This window comes from Carassius carassius, chromosome 32, assembly GCF_963082965.1.
Source record: "Carassius carassius chromosome 32, fCarCar2.1, whole genome shotgun sequence".
NCBI classification, from domain to species: Eukaryota; Metazoa; Chordata; class Actinopteri; order Cypriniformes; family Cyprinidae; genus Carassius; species Carassius carassius.
Window position 1 is genome coordinate 15,630,260 of NC_081786.1, and position 21,321 is coordinate 15,651,580.

General features: G+C 37.0%; 1 protein-coding gene across 3 annotated transcripts in view; it reads right to left on the reverse strand.

The window, feature by feature from the left end:
* esrrga (estrogen-related receptor gamma a) overlaps positions 1-21,321 on the reverse strand; it is a 166,705-nt gene that overhangs the window by 89,010 nt on the left and 56,374 nt on the right. Inside the window, exon 1 of one of the 3 annotated variants that reach the window (XM_059520498.1) lies at positions 8,841-8,900. The exons of the other annotated variants lie outside the window; for them this stretch is intronic. Within the exon in view, the coding sequence (XP_059376481.1) occupies positions 8,841-8,875 (35 nt within the window). The 5' untranslated portion in view covers positions 8,876-8,900. Of the gene's footprint in view, positions 1-8,840; positions 8,901-21,321 lie in introns of those variants that run through there. 3 annotated transcript variants of the gene reach the window in all.

Here is a 21,321-nt window from a genome sequence, read left to right on the forward strand (position 1 = left end):
TGGTTTCATAACGTTTTGAAAGGTAAGTTTCACGAAAAGTCAAATTTCAAGTCAAAAATAAATAAATAAAATAAAATGTTGTCATGTAACATCAAGTTAAAATTATTGACATATTTATTTTACAACTTAAATGCATCTAAGTGTACACATTCATTATTTTCCAGAAAGTTAAAATATATTTTTTCAAGATTTTTATTTTTTTATTTTTTTTAATATCATGAATAATTAATTCATAAATATCGTTACATTTTAGGGAGTAACCTCAAATGAAATTTTACAACCTTTGCTAACCTTGTCTTGTTATAAAAATATCAAACTATGTGATATTTTAAGGACTTAAACTACATTTTTATGAACTTTATTTTCATCCTTTTAATGAGCATTTTTCATTGCGATATCACAAGTTATATGTACACAGCAGCATCTTTTGTAACACCATAACACCAATAAAAGGTACTAGAAGCTTTAAACTGTCACAAATTGTGATTCTAAGATCATTAAGAACATTCACTTAAATGTGCAAATTCAGCATTATATCCATGACATGTAGATCAAATAGATGAAAAGTGTCTCTATTCTTAGCAGTTATCTTCCTCCGTCCTCTTAGTTCAGAGGGAAAGTCTATGCATATATAGGCACGGGGCCCAACTCCACTTTCATCTCCAGGCACAGGACTGGAGACGGGCATATCTGCTGTTGCCAGGAGCAACATTTGGTTCACTTAGAGAGCCCGGTGCCTCCTGCTTTCTCTCCATTTCAGATAAAGCCACTCAGCTAGATTTCCCCTCAGAGATATGGGCAGCCACAACTTGGCCTTCAGAGAAGCAATGCATCAGCCAACAATGAGCAGCTACAGATATGACCAAACAACAGACGTCACGATTTAGACACAATGGAAAATTGGCTGAGACACATTAGAATTCAGGTTAAAGCACAGTGTGCAATATGTGCATGTATGCAGAAAGGTCCTCCATGTCAAGATGGCGATCGTGTTTAGGTTTGGGTTCATTTTCTTTAAATACTCAAATCAAATTATTATTTATTACATTCAGTGTGTTCAGCATTTGTTAAACATCAGCGTTCTGCTTAACTATTGAATGGCAATGAATCTACAGCATCATAATAAAAAATAAACTATATTTTATTAAGTTATTTAATGTGATGAAAAAGACAGAAATCTTTTTATAGAAACAAATGGTATTTTAAATGAATCTGTGGATGAAAATAATTAAACAGATAAGTCAAATGTGTGGTTCTTGACATGAATTAATCTCTATAACAAATGACTGAATCAGTGAAAGCTCCTCTTGACTTGCTCATTGTATCTTAATGATTCACTGAATCAGTCAGAAAAGTTCTGGTCATAGCCTACCTACTGAATCAGACTAATATTTCAATGAACAAATCAACTCACTGAATCTGTCATAGCAGTCTTGACTTATTCATTCAATCATTTGTGTCACCATTTAAATATTATGCAATTTTAAGTTAATATTTACTAAGCATGCAGTTTGAATTTGTATGGGGCCATCTCAAACACAACCCAATTATAAATCAGACAGAGAACAAAAATGAGCATAACAGTCCCTCTTCAACAGTTGACTTAAATCTTTCTGTCTCTATTCGAGCCTGATTCTATGTAGGGCAGCTAAGAAATGCTCCCTGTGATACTGAGTGTAAAATTATACCTAAGTGTTCAGAGTGAAGGCTTTTTTCTCTCTTTCTGCTAACATGATGTGTTAAGCATGGTAGTGTGAGGAGAGATAAAGCACTTCCTTGTTCGTTTTCATGCGCTGCCTTAAGTAGATCTCTGGGGAAGCTTCAGGCCTCAGAGGAGGCAGCAGGTATGAGACTCCTCTGCTTCACACACATCCAAACGTGCCTCAGTTCTTTACATCTCACATAACATGCATATCCCCTCTCAAGAATAGACAAATATATAGCACTGGGAACACAGAGTGAAGTGTTTTTTTTTTTTCTTCAAGAATATTCCCTGTCATTACCATCAACTGTTGTGGACAAAAGGTAAGAAAAAAATACAACACTAAAATATTTTTTATATATTATATTATACTTTATCCTAATAATGTTGGGGTGTAACTGCTACTATCTTAACTAGTAGCACCACTGCAAAGCTGATTGTATAATATTTAAATGCACTTGCCACTTTACAGCTTGCATATGAGGCATTGAGAATATTTTTTTATTTTTTTTATTTTAATGAATCAGTTCTTTGAGATGGTTTATTTAAACTAATAGTTTTGGGGAGATGAACTAAAAATGTCTAGTCCCTGCATAGATGTCTGTACAAAGTTTTGCCATTTTATTGGGTTTTTGTATTATTATTAATATTATTATTATTATTATTATTGCAATAAATTTATAGTATATACAATTCAGTAAATGACATGGTGATTTTAGTTTTATGAAAAAAAAATCAGCTTCAAGTTATTTAATTAGTTACTTCACAAACAATGTATGTAGCCAATAATATTACATGTATTTTTACTACATTTACTGGAAAGATTTTTAGTAATAGTTCACTCAAAACCATGAGTGGAACATGCAACTTTTTAAAAAAATAATAATTTGATAGCTTTGTGTGAAGTAGGGGTGCCGCGATATACCGGTACTGACGATAACTGTCTTGATATTCAATTCATGAAATATTGACATTGCGTTAATTTAGGGTGTGACGATATATAGGTATTGGTAATAACCATGATATTTAAAATAAACAGGACACTTATCCTAACATGACACGCAAATAACCTACTCCATCGCAAGTACCTGGTTGACCTCCCAGGTGGCAGTATTGTGCCTTAACTATTAACGTTCATTATCAGCTTGGATTTGCGCAGCTTGTCAGCTTGTACCAGAGATGCACATTAATCATAGGCCGATATATATCGTGCACCCCTACATTGAATTGGAGATTTTACATTAACCTGTTAACAGCAGTTTCCTGTTCATATATTTAAATAAAAGGGTGATACTGCATTTTCCTTACTCATCTAATTTTTGAATTTGTATTTGCAATCAAGTCATGCCCAATACTGCCTTTAAGTAGTAATTGATTTCTTTGTTCAAATCTATTATACGATTAAAACTGATCTAGAAAAACTGAGCGACCACATTAAACTCTGTAAAAATGTAAAAATGTAAAAATGGTCGCAGTGCCATTCACTTAATGCTTCATCTGTGTCATTCTAGGTACACTAGGCACATTAATACTGAATTAGAAGCGCGTTAACTGCTTGACTTCATTTGGCACCTGCGCAACTATAGGTTAAAGAGATTAAAATACAGGTATGTAAATTAACTAGGTTAAAGTATCAGTTTTGTGGTTAATATTTATTCATTATACTATTGAACTTAACTGTATTTTCTCTCTTGTTATTTCATAGGGAGCTTCAAAGAAGACAGAGAAAGCCAGAGTCTCAGGTCAACTGTGACCTGAAGAAGAAGTAAAAATGCATGTTCCCTGTGTTTATCAGTATCCTTATATTCACTGGGTAAAAATACAAACTAAATAAAAGAAAAAATTAATTTGGCTAATTATCTAAGGTTTCTATAGGTATTGCGATATATCGATATTGTGAATTCTTTTGGACACAATAACCGTGGGGTGAAAATTCTAGTATTGCTCTACTGTGAAGAATAAAATGAAATTTAAGCTGTTATTGACTGAACACCACAGCCATAGTCACCATTTGCATTCACTGTATGGAACAGATCAGCTGTGGCATTCTGTTATAAACAATTATTTTTGCATTCTAAAAAAGAAATGAAAGTGTGACGAGTGGGGCGGGGCCGAGAGACGTGGGAACAGAAGCGAGGCCTGTGGAGTGATTGGGAATGAGCGACACCTGCTCGACCCACCGGTCTCGAGTCCCACGGAGGAGATGGAGGGACATAAAACCGGAGCGACGAAAGTGACGGACGAGAGAGGACCAGGCCTGGGTTTTAGTTTGTGTTTGCTTTTCATTTGTGCGCGTCAGTCGTCCGTGAGGGGCTGACGCGCTGTTTTGTCTTTATTTTGATTATTAAAATACCATTTGATTGTCCGCCGGTTCCCGCCTTCTTCTTCCCGATGATTATGGAGATTTTATTTTTACAGAAAGTAATGTAAATAAATATAGGTATAAGTGCATTGTAAAAAAATAAAAATAAAAACACAAAAATAAAAACACACTTACAATCAGGAATTTAAGACCATTACACAGGCTAAACCTTAGCAAATACATGAATGTACTTTATATAGAAGGCTTACAATCAGTAACCCTTCTGACACGCATGTACTCATGAGGCAAAATCAATGATGTGTCCAAAACTATAACTGAAACTCCCAAACTGCTTCAGTAGCAATACGCTGTTGACGAAACCTGCAGCACAGCAAAAACCTCCCCTGCTGTCCACAGCCTTTTTGCATCTTTTATATGAGGAAACTACAGTATGTGTAATTCCAATGCAGGGAGAGATTTGTGAATATGCAGCGGTTCCTAGATAAGATGGACCGTCCTTTGGAAGAGTCGTGATGTTCGGCGCCTCCTCACATCTTTAGTCTTATATCAGGTGCATCCCCACATCCCAGGCTAAATACGCCATTAGCGCTGATCAGTGGGTAAGATAATCCAGGTTATAAATATGAGGCTAGGTGAGAGTGCCTTTGGGCTAATGCTATATGAATAAGACATGGCCTATATTTTTGTCCTAGGCATAGACATGGTTTATGGGACATAGCCCACATTGTGAAATCCAATCAAAGGCACAGTCACAGAACCCTGCGTTCATTGGAGCTCCAACCTGCGCTGACTTACAGCCACGGCGCTATGCGGAGACTCCAGCAGCGCGCGGGGGAAAGAAAGAAAGAAAAATGACACCATATGTACGAAGAAACAGCATTTTAAAAGACCACCCTCATGCTGCACAACAAAGACTAACACTCTGCAATTAGTCTAATTAATGTAAAACAATGGGCCGCATGGCCACTTATCAAATTGATTGTTCTCCCTATCGAAGGGGGAGTGCAGTAGGCCTGGCCTTGTAAAGGGCGACTAATTTCGGGAGATGATTGGAGTTGTCACGTTGCTGCGGGCCAATTACCTCCTGACTCCGGTCACGGACGGCAGACGAGGTAATTAGCATGCGTTTAAGAGGCGCACTTACCGCCCATATTCTAATTAGCTGCGTGTTGCCATTATATGGAAAGTGAGGGTGGACATCTCCAGAACTTTAGAGATTCGGAGTGGGGTTTGAGGGACAACAGTCCGTCCCCTCTGATCATAATGAGGGTTTTTTTTTCTCAGCCCATCTCAAGCAGCTTAAAGGAGCCACTTTTCTCAGAGCCTTATAAACTGTCTTCCTCTCATCTGTAGCCGCCGCAAATCCATCATTAATCCTTTCAATTAATTTATTCTGGCGGGCTTCTCTCAAGCTTTAGCCCTCGTGATTTCACATTATTACAGAAACCACAAGCCGCTGTAGAGAACGGTGAAGCACTTCTCAGTGATGCTCATATAGTCACCAAATATGTACAGTAATGGGATGCAATTTTAAAATATAAATAAATAAAGCGAGGGTGGCATTTGCTGGAATGATAGTGCGTGTCCTGCGGGATGTGAAGAAGTCACATTGTTTCTTGTGCGGCTGACCCTTGAGAGAGGATTCGCCTGCTGCCTTTATCCTCCACATTCTCTTAATGGCCGTTTTACACTTTTAATTAATTCCATTTGACACCATTAAGACTCCTCATATACATGTTAATTGCAATAGGGGGGATGGCGGGAGGAGGAGGGGTAGAGTAGTTTTTGGTAGAGCACTGCTCTCTTCCTCTCATCTAAGCCTAAAATACATTTTGAGTAGGAATTAAATGATTGACTAAAGTATTTAGCTCAAAACTAGAAGAGGATACAAATCTAAAGGTTATTTGCTGTTGCTACAGTGCTACTGTGTCATCTTATTCTCACTTTAAGATATGTTCTTCATTAGGGTAACATATGTTCTGTCCATCAAACTGACAAGAGCAAGAGCGCCGGGCTGAATTAAACACCTTTTACATTGTCGGTAAACACTGTTTAGAGAGCGAATGACTAATGAAGATTGTATTTTATCGTCTTTTGAAAGCAAGTTTAACTAACTAACTAACTAACCCCAACTAACACCAACATTTCAGTTGGCTGATGGATTTAAAATGCTACAAAATACAAACAGTACTTTCATTATGGCAAAAAATCATCTACAGGGTGAAATCATTGATCCAACAAAAACTAATAACTAACTGCTGGAAGTTGGTGTTGTTGGACATGCGTAAACTAACCTTTCAGTGGATTTGCTCTACAATTGTAACTAAACATAAATTATTTTATTTCAATTTTGATTTAAATTTATTATTTATTTTATGCAAAGTATGCCATTATTCTGAACACTGTCCTCTTTTTATGTCTGTGGTGGCTACAGTCCTGCAGAAAATGTTATATATTTTTTTATTTTTATTTTACATTATTATTTTTTTCTTCAAAAGGTTCTAAAACTTTTACATTTGGTCACCCCTAATCTTGAATATTTAGTTACTTATTTATTATTATTATTAAAACAATGTCAGTACTGTTTTTTTTTCTTTAAAAAAATGAGATTTAAAACATGCTATATTCTCTCTTTTGTATTCTATTCAATTCTATTCTGTTCTACTCTTCTCTGTTGTATTATATGCTACTCTATTCCAATTTTATTTATTTGATTTCTTTATTGAGATCTATTGCTATCTATTCCAATCTACACTCTGCTACTCAATTCTTGCATTGAGATTCAAAAATAGATAGCCTATGAAGTTGTCTAGCTACTCTGTTCTATTTTTTCTCTATTCTGTTCTATTCTAATCCATTCTGTTTTACTCCATGCTATTATGTTATTATTATTATTATTATTATTATTATTATTATTATGATGATGATGATATATTAGGATGCAACAATTATTTTCATAAAAATTATTTCATTTTCAGCCTTATCCACTCTGAAAATGGAAATTAAGTTTATTAAATAATGTGCAGCTCTAATTAATTGCCTCTACATGTAATTCAGTATAATGGTTTTTATGTGGATTGTAGTATGTGCCTGTATATGTATTTGGTTTTCGCTGGTGTGGTCAAAGACAAATTTCAACCATGGTTAACAATAAAGATGTATTATTGTATTGTATATGATGGCAGCCTCATTATCAGTTTTATTATCAGTTATTGCACTGACTACACTGATGAAAGGGTCTTAGATGAAGAATACTGTTAAACGGTATCACACACAGTGCACACCTACATCCTGATCTTTCTGTAAACACTGCATTATTTCCCACTCTACACTTCTTTTTAACGTGAACACGCTGTGCTCTTCTACGCAATGCTTTCACTGACAACTCCTCATTCAGTGCTGCTGTAATACAGCGGTTCCAAGCGACAGGCCGACATGTCTCAGCAGAAGTGAGATTTAAAAAGGGAACGACTGAGAGACACCGAGATGGAGGAGATGGCGAGTGGAGGCTGACAGGAGAGGCAGGAGCCAGTGCACTTGGAGGAGCTGTCTAACAAGGTGCTGAGCACAGAAACCCAAGGGAGTCTCTGCTCTCTTACCCCTCAAGATTAGACACCGGCAGTCAAGCAGGACATGGGAACAATGCAAAGGGTCGCTGGGGAGATGGAGGTCCCCGAAAACAAGTCAGTCCGCATGTCACTCTCTCTCTCGTTCTCTCAGTAGTAGCACATCTCTAAACATCCCCTTATGTCAGGACAAATTGCTCAAGCTTCAAATCTTATTCTTTGGATCCTGAAAAGGCAATAGAGAATTAATATATGGCAGGGGGATGGATGGAGGGAGGGAGAGAGAGAGAGGGAAATAAAGACACATAATAACAGAACCAGAGTAGGACAGCAAAAAATATATAAATGAAGACCAAATACAATGTTGAGAAAAGGGTGACTAGTAATAAGCAAAAACACTGCACCAAGTTAACAATAAATTTTATATTATGTATACAGCAATTATACTTTTTCAAAATCACATTCAAACCTTTTTTCACCAAATGCACTAATTTAGATTTATTTTGTTTTAATAATAAATTATGCATATTTACGTTTTACTTTTTTATGCAGAAATGTGCTTGTATATAATCGGGCATCTGCCACTTTGCTCTCATATTGGTCAACCACTACTAAACTCCTCTGAACACCCTAGCAACCACATAGCAACATGCTAAAAACCATTCAGAACACTTCAAACACCCTGGCAGCTCACTCACAACAGTGCAACATTGCTGCGATTGTATTTTAGATGGGCAAGCACCACGCACATTCTCAGAATTACATCTCCATTACACACCTCCATGTTACCCCAAAATAGAAAAAGAAAATGGTTCATTCCTAATGCATGACTCAACCAAAGGCTTTATAATGTGGCTCAACCAAAGACATTACAATCCTTTCCCACTGACACCAGTTGAGGAAATTCAGATGGCTACTTTTGCCTGACCACTCAGCCATCACTGGTATTTGCACCACTGGCCACACAGCACACGCTCCAGCTGCCATAGTTCATCTTCTATGGGTGGAAAAAAATGTCTTGTGGTCACCTATATGCCACTGTTGACAACTGTAAGACATTGTACTTTTGGGGTTTTGCAAGTGAATCATTGCCCTTTAGTTATAGGAGCTTGTGTTAACTGACTGTTCAGTTTGAGAGTGCTGTTTTGACAGAGGTGGGACTTAATATCTGTCTTACTCTTTCTGTCTGACCTTACTTTCCCCATGATCACTCTTTCCTTCAAAGCCATTAGGGTCCGATTTCGCTCACCTTATATAGGAAGACGCTGCCCTTGAAAAATACATGGAGTCCTTAAGCCAATGTAGACTCACCACCTAGAGTGCTTTAAAAGGATGTACACACACACACACACACACACACACACACACGCACGTGCACACAGACACACACAATGCATTTGCAAATATTCAAGACTAAGGCTACATCTTTGAAGAAGAAAATAATGCCAGTTGTTTATCACATAAATATATCTTATGCAGTCTTATACAGGGGCTTACATATTCTTATATTCAGGAGTATGGTACACAAGTCATTTGTACCCTAAGTGTCATTTTTAAAGATATTTTAATTAAATTTAACACAAAAAAAAAAAAAAAAAAAAAAAAAAAAAAATATATATATATATATATATATATATATATATATATATATATATATATATATATATATATATATATATATATATATATATATATATATATATATATGTATTAAAACAAAGTACAAATGTAAAGTAAAATATACAATAATAAACAGACAGTATAAGTTAAAATTTTATATACTTATTTTAAAAATAAAAAAGACAAATTCATGTATTAATACTTTTAAAGGAAAAAAAATAATTTCTGGTTGAACTATTCCTTTAAAAATATCATGAAGTATTTCCGACCCTTACTGACTGTTCTAACCACAATATTTGCTAAAAGCAAGTGAGGGAAAAGTAAATTTTTTCCATTTGTATTTTACAGAACAAAGTCATACACAAAGACACAAATTGTATTTCATTGAATTCAACTTAATTTAATAATAATTTTATTATTATTTTTAAATTATATTATTATATTATTTTGATTAAGAGTAGTGTTAGTATATAAAATGTAAATATTTATATTTACTTTCACCTCACAGACCTTTACCCTATCTGACCTTTGAGCAGCCAAATCTTCTTTGTAAGTTGGCCTCACACAACATGCTAAAGCTCTATGTACTGTACATCCACTTTTAAAAAGGATTATCACAAACACACTTGCCATGCCAGTTCCTGTAGGGTTAACTTGTATATTTCTACACAACACTACCCTGATCCATATCTGAACTCACTCCTCGTCTCCGTTTTTGAGACATTCAGTATGCTTCAGAAGTATGTGCAGATGCATCCCGGACCCCAGGGATCATTCTAGGCTCTTCCACAGGGGGTAAGAGACTTCCCTAATCATCTCAGAGATTACAAACATAGACAAAGGCCGAGGCAGATCTCCTGTCTCGCAGCACGGATGCACCAGCAACATGGATTTAAGGTGCTGCACACACGCAAGGCTATAGGAAAACTAGCTCATCGGCATTCATTACTCTAAACTAGATCTGTGCACCCGGAAAACTGGTTGTAAATTGGCTTCAGGTCTGAGGGAGGCAGACGAATACCGTGCCGTACCCATAATCCATGGCTCAAGTGGCACACCCACACATCTCCCCCAGACTACATGGGCCACAGAAACCGATCTCTCTGCCACATCAATATATTTCAACTCAAGCACCGAGGAGCAACAGGGAGATCAGCAGAATGGGGCGAAATAATAGAATATTCATCCCTCTAATCCATATTCAATTCTTCTGTCTCTCCTCTTTCCGTCTCTCATTTTCCCCCCTCTCTCCTCGGCCATGCATATGAGGTTTGGGTGTATATCTCATTTAAATGAGTCTTCTGTCACTCCTTTCCTCCCTCTTCCTACGTTAAACATGCACGTTCTCTTTCTCTCCCGCTACACCACCCTGACAGGACGAGGGCTTTCTCCTACTTCAGTAAAAGAGAGACGGAGAACCGTGTGGGTCAAAACCAGGCAATAAATAGACAGACATTTAAGAAATGCAAAATGTTACCCCAAAACAAGACTGCAGATGAGGCAGTGATGGTGAAGCGAACAACGGGCATCTTCATCTGAAAAGATCCCATGGATGAATGAGGTCTGCTCAGCTGTACATTTGATAAAACTTGGAGGAAAGGAGACACCTCACAGCTCTCCTCTGAAATTAGGAATATCAGGTTCTGGGCTTCTTAATGCTCTATTGTGTACTAAAGCAAGATAGTGTGGATATGTGATATTACCTACTGTTCAAACAGTGCAGAAGGAGAGAAAAGAACTTCAGTCAGTGTGGGAAATTGGCAAGTACAGTCATCATCACAAAATGACAAGGTGATCAGGGCCCCAAAACAGAGCTGGGGAATTATTTTGTGATGATGACCTGTTGACTGTGCACTCTTATAAAAGTGACCGAAAATAAAAGTGCATGAAATGTTAATGAGATTCAGTTGTTTTATAATTTTACCTGTATATTATCTTAAAACTTCAGCTTATAACATGTACAAAACATTCGGGTCAGCAATAAGACAAACACTGCAAAAATATTACCGTAATATACTGAAGGCCAGCTGAGGTCATTTCCACTACAGTGGATACTGGCCACAGTTGAGCTTCAGTGAAACAAGAGAGTTAGTCCTTGGTGTGATATGAGAGTCAAGAAAGTAGCACCAGTTTCAGATACCCAGATGAGCGGTCAGAGAGTTGCCATAGACAATGGTGAACATTAGGAAATATTGAACCGCTGAATTTGCTTTGATTGACCAATCAAAATTAAGTATTCCAGAGAGCTGTGTATTAGATAACACTTTACAATTAAAGGTCAATTTGTTAATGTTAATGTTGGTAATATTTGTTAATAAAAAATACAGTAAAAACTGTAATATTATGAAATATTATTACAAATTAAAATAACTTTTTTATTTTAATAATTATTCAAATGTAATTTATTTTGTGATGGCAAAACTGAATTTTCAGCAGCCAGTATTTCAGTCTTCAGTGTCACATGAACCTTCAAAAATCACTCTAATATGCATAATTACAATAACTTTTTTATTAATATCAATGCTGAAAATAGTTGTGCTGCTGACGTTCAATAGAACTGCATTTATTTGAAATAAAATTTTGGGTTATATTATAAATCACTTTAGTTACTTTTGATCAAATTAATGTATCCCTTTCTTAATGAAAGTATACATTTCTTAAAAAAAACGTAATTTACCGCACTGTAAATTAGTACATTTGGATAAAAATGTTGTTCACTGTGAGTTTGTCATACCTGATGTATTGATAAAACTTATTGTAAAGTGTTATTTTATTTCTACAGAATGACTTTTGAGTAATCAGTTTAATCACACAAAGAATTTTATTGGCGAAATGCTTCATTGTGTACAGAGAGTGGACTTGTACTCTGGCCCTTCTCCATGTCCATGTTGTCCTGTAAACACCAAGAATGAGACAGCAACTAATCAACATGCCCCCCTCCTCTACTTTCTCATTCTCAGTAGGTAACATCCCCCCACCACTCCTGGTCTCCATCTATCTATCCGACTAACTATTCCTCTATCATCCTCAGATTACAGGATAAATGAACGGAGCCATTACTGCTGTGCGCTAACAGGCCCTTCAAGTGCACGGTGACAAATATGGATACATTTCAGGACCACTGAAGCCACGGAGGAATAATTTTGTAGATTTCATCAAGAGTTCTAATTATGTTCCTGTCAAGTCCAGAACGCAGCAATCCATAACTGAGGAAAGCACTCATAGACGATCCGCCACACGGGCGTAATTTATGCCCCGCAGAAAAAGATGTGGAGCCTTTTGTGTATCAGCATGCACAACACCTCCTGACTAACAAGAGAAGATGGAGGAAAAGAGGAGGAAGTTGAGTGAGTGATTGGAGGAATGGGGGGCCACTTTGTGGCCACATTAAAGGGGTCTCATCTATTACACTGATTTTTTTCCCCTCAAATATTTCCTGTAACAAAGGATTTGTTTTTCAGTGTGGGACTTTGAGAAGTCTTCATCTCTTCAGTCGAGAAGATAACAGCAGAAGGATTGATCTGACAGGCCAGTGGAGCTTAAGCTATTACTGAAGCAGCCACCATCTGCTTTTGTCAGTGCAAAGAAACTGAAGAAACCAAAGCAAGCACAAAGGTTGACAAAAATCGACAAAGGGAAGGAAAATGTAGAGGAAAAAGGGTTGAGGGGGCACTGAGGAGAGAGGGAGGTCACGGGACTGCTCAAGGTCTCTCCAGTTGCCCAACTACACCCTAAGGTCTGCCTTGATTAATGGTGTCAATTCTGCAGAAAAGAATAAAGAGGGAGTGGGCATTGTTGTGTGTTTAATGCAAGCAATGATAGTTATTCTACAAAGAGCTACCATAATGGCAATAACTGTTGAGAGAAATCAAGTTTGGACAGGTAAAGCAGTCAGTCTCCAGGTAAAGTTCAGTCTTAAAGTTCAAACAAAGGTAAACGGATGCACTCTTGAATGTTACAGACAAAAATAGGGTCACAATTTAATATATATATTTTTTTAACGATTCATAATTATTTCCAAAATTGTGTTGAGGTCATAAATGTATATAATAAAAAGGTAACTAATTTGGACTTTTGACTTGGGCTAGTAGCAACCAGAATACAACCAGCTAGCAATCACCCAGAAAACCAGCATAGACAAGCAACATTCATATTTACTCAATAAAATGTAAAACTGATCCTGAAACACAAGTATTTTGCAAAGTTGCAATTCTGTACAAATAAGTATTATGTTATTTATAAGGAAAAAGCATGATTTGTTAAAAATAAAATAAAAAGGAACCTTGAACTTGCACCCCTAAAGCCAATCGTTTGTGGTGCATGAGCAGGTAATATGGCCAACTGAGATTATATGAAAACATACAAATTAGATTATACAAGTTCTCATGAATTTGTCACCAGTTTGTCAAATAAAATCAAATTATTATAGTATATGTTTGTATCTGAACGTTGTGTGTATGCTGGTCCTCTAGTCCACAGTGGTGGTTAGGGTCTATCTATTTATAAGCTGATGACATGTCCTGTATCAGGGGACCCCATTAGATGATAGAGGGAAAAGGCCCTCCACTTCACCCCGCCACTTCACCCCCAAAAGGAAGAGTGGGGTTGTTTACACCTCCAACTCAGGATGGATGAGTCTCAATTGAGTCTCTGTTTCCTAGTATAAATCTGAGAGAATCTTTATGCATACAACAAAGATGGCAGATTTGGCTGTTTAGTTGAATGTTCTTTGTCCTCATCTCTTCTTGTCCACCTACCTACACAATGTGATGACTTTCTTTTTACATTTGGCATATTTGACAAGCATATCATCAGTAGATCAAGCCTTTCCATTTCAAGAAAAGTTGTTCATAACCAGTTTTTTTTTTTTTTTTTTGCATCACAATCAAAATATAACTGATTACATATTGACCCATGTACATGATGTGACATCTGCCTTATTTGCTTGTGGGTTCCATAGAAGTTTTTGAGTCAATCACCTGAGCCATAAATGCCATGTGACTAAATCTGAACAACATGAAACCTTAAATCATATAAGTGCACTTCAGGTAAAATAAAAAAAGGTAAAAATTAAGGATGCACCGGTTGACCAGCCATAAATCGGAACCGGCCGGTTTTTGCTTAAAATTTTTGGTCTTTTTTCGGCCGATTTTTCCGGAAGTGGGCCCGCGTGCACAGAATACATTGCAATCGTTCGCTATGTCATTTGTGTGGAAGTATTTCGAAACCTGTGCGCAGGACACGGGCAGCTGTTCAGCACTGGAAATGCAGAGCTACATGTCTGAGGCACAGAATAGCAGGAAGCGATCAGCCGTTGGTGTATTGGCGCACAAATAAGAGTCCCTTTCCTGCGTGCACTAAAGCTGCGCGAGCGTATACTGTACCGGTCCGCGCCCTGAACACGAGTAGACCATGAAGAGATGTTCAGCTCAACTTCTCACGTGTTGGATGAGAAACGAAACGGACTAAACTGTGACAAAACTGAATTTTTTTTTCGTAAATTAGAACTTCAGTTCTGCATTAGGATGATTATTTTTATTTTACCTTAAAATTACATCGACTTAATTTGATTTAGAAATCACCTGCTGTAGCACACTGAAAAAGTGTTTCATTCATCCAATAAAAACATTTTAGGGTAATGATTCATATCTATATTTTTTTACTTGAGACAATAAGTTTTTTATTTATTTATTTAATTTATTTTTTATTGGCTCAAATAAAAAAATATAGATGTGAATCATTACCCTAATGTTTTTTTTTTAATTGGATGAATGGAACATTTTGTATCTTTGTTTTATTTGCATCAACATTATTTGATTTTAACATTTTGGAATAATGTATTTATATAGCATACTTTTATTTAGTCTCACTGGTAAAGACCTTTTTTTTTATTTAAAACCAAATTTAAAAACTAAAACAAATACTGAATGCTGATTATTGAATGTGTGTTGATTGTGTTGTTTGGATTGTAGAACTATGCAGTTGTTGACTTTAATTTCACATGGTTACAGTTCATCTTTTCATTTAAGGCCAGTTCTCTGTAGTTTCAACCCAATTCCAAAACAAAAGCTAAATGCTGATGTCTGTACCATCTATGTTTGTATTGAATGTAGTCTACTTACTGTGCAGTTACTGCCATTAATTTCAGATGGTTACGGTTATTTTTTTCAATAGCCAAAAGCCAGTTTGGCCTATTAAATACCAAATAAACATCTTGTTCATGCACACTTTCCTTCTTTCTTGTTTGTTGCTTAAAGATTTTTAAAAAATCGGAAATCGGAATCGGTCAGTTCGCTTGTAAAAAAATCAGTATCCGAATCGGCCATGAAAAATCATGATCGTGCATCCCTAGTAAACATGTTATAAAACTGTGTAATATGCCCTTTAAATACAACGTTGTTTATTAGGATAGTGGGTGTTTTGCATTATGGTATACATGCTAGGAGCACTTTGAGTATTTTAGATCTTAGTTTAACCTCCATGACATTGCTGGAGTCTTTCTCCTCCCACTAACAGCCCATTCAGATGGGTGGAGAAGAGAGGCTTGTTTTGATATTCCAAATTGAACCTCGGACTAAATTTATGGTTCCAACATTTCTTGAGACAATTGTGAGATTTAATAAAGGGAGGTAAATATGCTTTCTCTCTCTCTTTTCTCTCTCAATGTCCTCATAAACACACACACACATACTCTCACAAATACCCACACAGAGCAAACTGGGTGCTCTGATTGAATTGGATCATTTATCAGAGCACAAATATTGTAGGCAGGCTGATGATGACAGAAGCAATCGCAGACTGCTCTCTGTGAGTTCAGCTGTTTTGTTGCTGGTTTCATTGGCTAGCGGGCAGCCCTCTTCCAGCACAATGAACCTCTCCATGTTTGGTTAACAGGAGAAATTGGATTTGATTTTAGAAGGAGCTGTTACAATGTCAGTCAAACAGAAACAGCGAGTCCATGTTCGTAAGTAAAGGCGATCAACATTAAGTGATTGTAATATTATAAATGTAAATACAACTTCACAACTGTGTATGTTTGCATGTATAGATATATATAAATAGTTTTGGTCCATATTGAAATGATAGCATCACGCAGTTGCTGCAGATTTGTTGGCTGCATATTCATGATGCAAATCTCCCTTTCTACCACATCCCAAAGCTGCTCTACTGGATTGAGATCTGGTGACTGTGGAGGCCATTTAAGTAAAGTGAATTCATTGTCATGTTCAAGAAACCAGTCTGAGATGATTTGAGCTTTGTGACATGGTGCATTATCCTGTTCGAGCTAGCCATCAGAAGATGGGTACACTGTAGTCATAAAGGGATGGACATGGTCAGCAACAATACTCAGGTAAGCTGTGGCGTTTAAACTATGTTCATTTGGTACTAAGGGGCCCATAGTGTGTAAAAAAAAAAAATATCCCCCACACCATTACACCACTACCACCAGCCTGAACCGTTGAGACAACGCAGGATGGATCCATGCTTTCATGTTCTTTACATCAAATTCTGACCCTACCATCTGAATATCATAGCAGAAACTGAGACTCATCAGACCAGGCAACTTTTCCCAATCTTCTATTGTCCAATTTTGTTGAGCCTGTGCGAATTGTAGCCTCCATTTCCTGTTCTTAGCTGACATGAGCGGCACCCTGTGTGGTCTTCTGCTGATGTGCACAACACATCAGGGTTCGATGTGTTGTGCATTCAGAGATGGAATACTCCATATGGTTGTAACAAGAGGTTATTTGAGTTACTGTTCCCTTTCTATAATCTGTAACCAGTCTGCTCATTCTCCTCTGACCTCTGACATAAACAAGGCATTTTTGCTGGACATAACTGGGTATTTTCTCTTTTTCGGACCATTCTCTGTAAACTCTAGAGAAGGTTGTGCGTGAAAATTCCAGTAGCTCACCAGTTTTTGACATACTCAGACCAGCCCGTCTGGAACCAACAACTAGTCCACATTCAAAGTCACTTAAAGTCACCTTTCTAAGTCACCTTTCTTCCCCTTTCTTCCCTTTCTTATATATATAAATATACAGATTAAAATCTATTTTTAACATGAAATTTTGATGACAAAATTGAGTTATTTATCTGAAAATTTAATTGCCATTTAGTGATGCAACACGGCAAAATTAAAATGGTTGCGTGCATTGTTTTGACAATAATGAATTAGAAAAATAGGTTAAATCAGTCAAGAAGAAAAATATAATATAAATAATTTTAAGAAACTGGCAATGCTAGACAAACCAAGTTGTGTGACTGTTCAATTTATTTGAATTGCAATTCATATTATTCCTCTTCCTTTTATTTTGCCTAACCTGCATGTTGTGGTCAATTCAAATTCACACTCACAAAATAAATGGGAATCACTTCTTAAATTCAGAATTTTGCACAACAATGGTGTTTGCACAAACTCTTGTGTAAACCAGAGCCAGACAGTGAGGCGTTGCATTGCTGTCAACCTCTTTCTCTCATCTTCAGTGACAAGACCTCTCCATCTACTTTTCCCCCTCCTTTCTTCCGCACCAACCTCCTTCTTCGGTCTCGGCTCAGTCAAGCACAACTAAGCCAGCGTGGAGGCACAATGAGGCCATTTACAGTAATCATTTCTTTTCACACTTGCTGATGCTCTTAAAAGGTGCAAGGGATCGTGAACTACCTCTACCCGACTCCACATGACAATATCCTGTCCAATTAGAGGCGACGACCACAGAGGCAAACACAAGGCCAGAGTCTGGTTGGTTGGGATAAACTAACCAATCACTGTGCATATCCTTATCTATCTGAGAATTTATGGTCCATCTGTGACTTAATATTGTGAGGCAGCTTAAACTGTGTATATTTAGTTAATTCCTACATGTCTATTTTTTGCATTTTTTTAATTTTCTTTTTCTTTTTCTTTTAATTTACTGTAATACAGTATATGCAGGAGGGCTAAAGATGTAAGGTGACTTCAAAATAAATTAAATAATAAATAAAAACGTAAGATTCCTACATCTATTTATACATATATTTCATTATGCCATCCAGCTGTTTTTTAACTAAACAACTTCCCTTTGCATTAATAAACCTATGTTTTCAGCGAGGATGAGAGTTCACACTGCACAGTGCACAAACCATTATGTCATGGCTTTGACAAACTGTGCATATTTTAATATAATAAATCTTTTAATCAGTCAGCAATGTACTTACAAAAACATCCTATTGAGCTGAAGCAAAAACAACCTCCTCATCCTCCTCCTCCCTTCCTCACAAAAGATTTCACCTCTCCAATTGATCAATTTTAGCTCTCTAAGAGGGAACTATCACTCAAATAGACAACCTGGGGATACTACATATAAATATACATAAGAAATTAATAAAGCACCAGGGATTGTTTTGATACAGTGGCCAAAGACCCTAATGAGAAGAACCACTTAGGCACATTGAGGTCAGCACAGGTAGCGAGTGCAGAGCCCTGCTCAGGTTAGCTGACTCAAAGTCAGGCTTACATAATCTGAGCTCCAAAACTCCGATCACACTCTGATGATCCAATTAAAGGGAGGAGACTATGCAATCAGGCCGGCCGCAGGCTAGCTAACAGACGCAGAGGCGCTAACATCAATTTCTTAAGTGCTTCTAAAGGATTACGAATGCGAGGCTCTGCCTTAGGGTGGAAACATCTAACCCGTTCCTCCATGCCACATTACTGTAATTGGGTAGTGAAATTACTGCAGGAGGGGCCTCAAAGGGAGGTTTCCACTGAGGGGAGAATGTGTGAGGTTTTGAGCACATGCCAGAGAGTCGGAGAGTGTTCTGAAGTGAACATGTTGAGTAGATACTAGAAGTCCATGATTAACTTAAGATAAATTGACAGTAGTTGTGGCATAAAGTTGATTACCACAAACATTAATTTCCACTTGTTCGTCCTTGGTTACATTACAGTGAGGTACTTACACTGGAAATGAATGGGGCTGATTTGTAAACATCATTTTTAAATGTCACCTGAATGGGGCCAATTTCCAAATGTAAATTTTCTGTGTAAATACTGGCTTATATCCAATTTTACTTTGCCACCAGGACAAAGACATGCCATAAACCCTGAAACATCTGTAAAAATGGTTATTGAAACAATTTTACATATCAAGTGCACAATCAGTAACTTATCAATCAATAATGTAAGTGCTTTAAAAATAACAATAATAATTAAGTTTCAAATTTCTGCTTTTAAATCCTCCAAAAATTGTCACTATTCATATCCATTGTAAGCACCTCAGTGTAGCCTTGATTTGTTTTCCCTTTAAATTATCTTGCAGCATAATTAGAATGCTCTAGACTGAGCTTAACTTGTACTGAATCCGAAATTTTCTCTTAATAAAGCTTAAGGGCCAGTTTTACGTAACAGGGCAAATTAGTGCAAAAGAACAATTACAAAAGAGCGCTGGTGGGTGTGGAAATTTCTGCAGGTGATTTACCAACAACGCGCAAATTAAAGAACATGGAAGCGTTATTTACATAACGACCAACGCAATATACCAAGCGCAGCACAAATTAGAGCAGTCACAAATAAAGAATAAAGAAATAGTATGTTGAAAAGAACTGGAGGTCAGAAAATACTAGAAGTTGCAAGAAGTTTGATAGTGTCATGATCTGGTCATTGAAGCTCATCATCCACAACACAGACTCTCACACGACAAAGTACACCCTTGACTACATTTCCCATGCTCCATTGCACCAATCACATTCACCTGAAAACAGTCACACCATGCACCTGAGACCAACCACACACACACAGCACAATCATCAGACAAGCTTTATAAGCATTGGACTTCCCTTCACACACTGCCGAGTACTGTTCTGCACATATCCCTCTCCTAGTGATAGCTGCGATTCAGTGTTAGTTTTCATAGTATTGTTTCAGTTTCTAGTTTTCATTGTTTAGTCTTTCTCTTGCCTTGCCCTATTACTCGTGTTTTGACCCTTTTGCTCGGGATACTGGATTACCCCTCTTGCTTAGCCCTCTGGATATTGTTTGCTCATCGAAGACCCACACTTGCCCTAGGATTATTCTTGTGTCTTGCCCTCTATATACCTGCTTGCCAATGTTTGACCCATGCCTGTTATGACCATGTCTCTGTCCAATAAAAGCTTGCGTATGGATCCTTACCTCTCATCGGCTGCCCCGTTACAGATAGACCTGGTATTGCGTGACTCCTAGTTAAGGGTTCCAAGTCGTCTTTCATTTCCTGAAGAAAATTAAAAATAACATGGCTTGGCAAACGATATTGTTGTGTTCTTCTTGCATTCCAAATAAATTACGTGTGGGAAAAAAATCCTCTCACTTCTACCATGCACTCTCTCATCTATACGGTGCCTCCAATAGCAACAAACTGCAGCCATTTCAAGCACAAAATAGTTTAAGACATGTTTTTTGGGGGGCGTTAAATAATTGCAATAATGCGCAAACATTAGCAAAACTCTTTGTGTTATTCATTTGAATACTTTCCTCCCATAAATTTTGCATCTGAAAGGAAAACTCCTAGAAATGCATATTAAATAAGGTCAGGTGAAAAAATAACTGTGTCCACACCTTTTCAGAGCTAATTATTCACTGAGCATTTTTTGTAAAACCTAAGAGTACTATTTTAACGCCAAAAGACAGTTTGCGCTGGTGCAAGTTATTAGTAAAACTGGCCCTGTGTAAATTATTGACTGCTAGCATCAACAACAACAAAAAAAAAATATTGAAAAGTTACAAATGTTTTTTTTTTTTTTTAAACACTTCGACTGCTGAGCAGTGACAAGTTTTCTCTTAACCAGGTTGTGCACTTGCTAACTGTTTTATATTCACTTTGAATAATAAGATGTGCCAGTTGGTGACGCATTCACAAAGCCAAAAATGCTGCGTAATATGTGCTTCATAACGCATATTCACAGAAAAAGTATTAGCATACACTCTGCATGATAATACAATTAAATTGAACCAACTTCTCAATAATACAATTGCTTGTTCAGGCTATTACAGTGAATACTGAACTGGTGCCGTTAGGTTTTATTCAACCACTACAATAGCTCTCAAACAGAGCATAATTATAAAATTGTCAATTTGACATATTCTTCCAAAA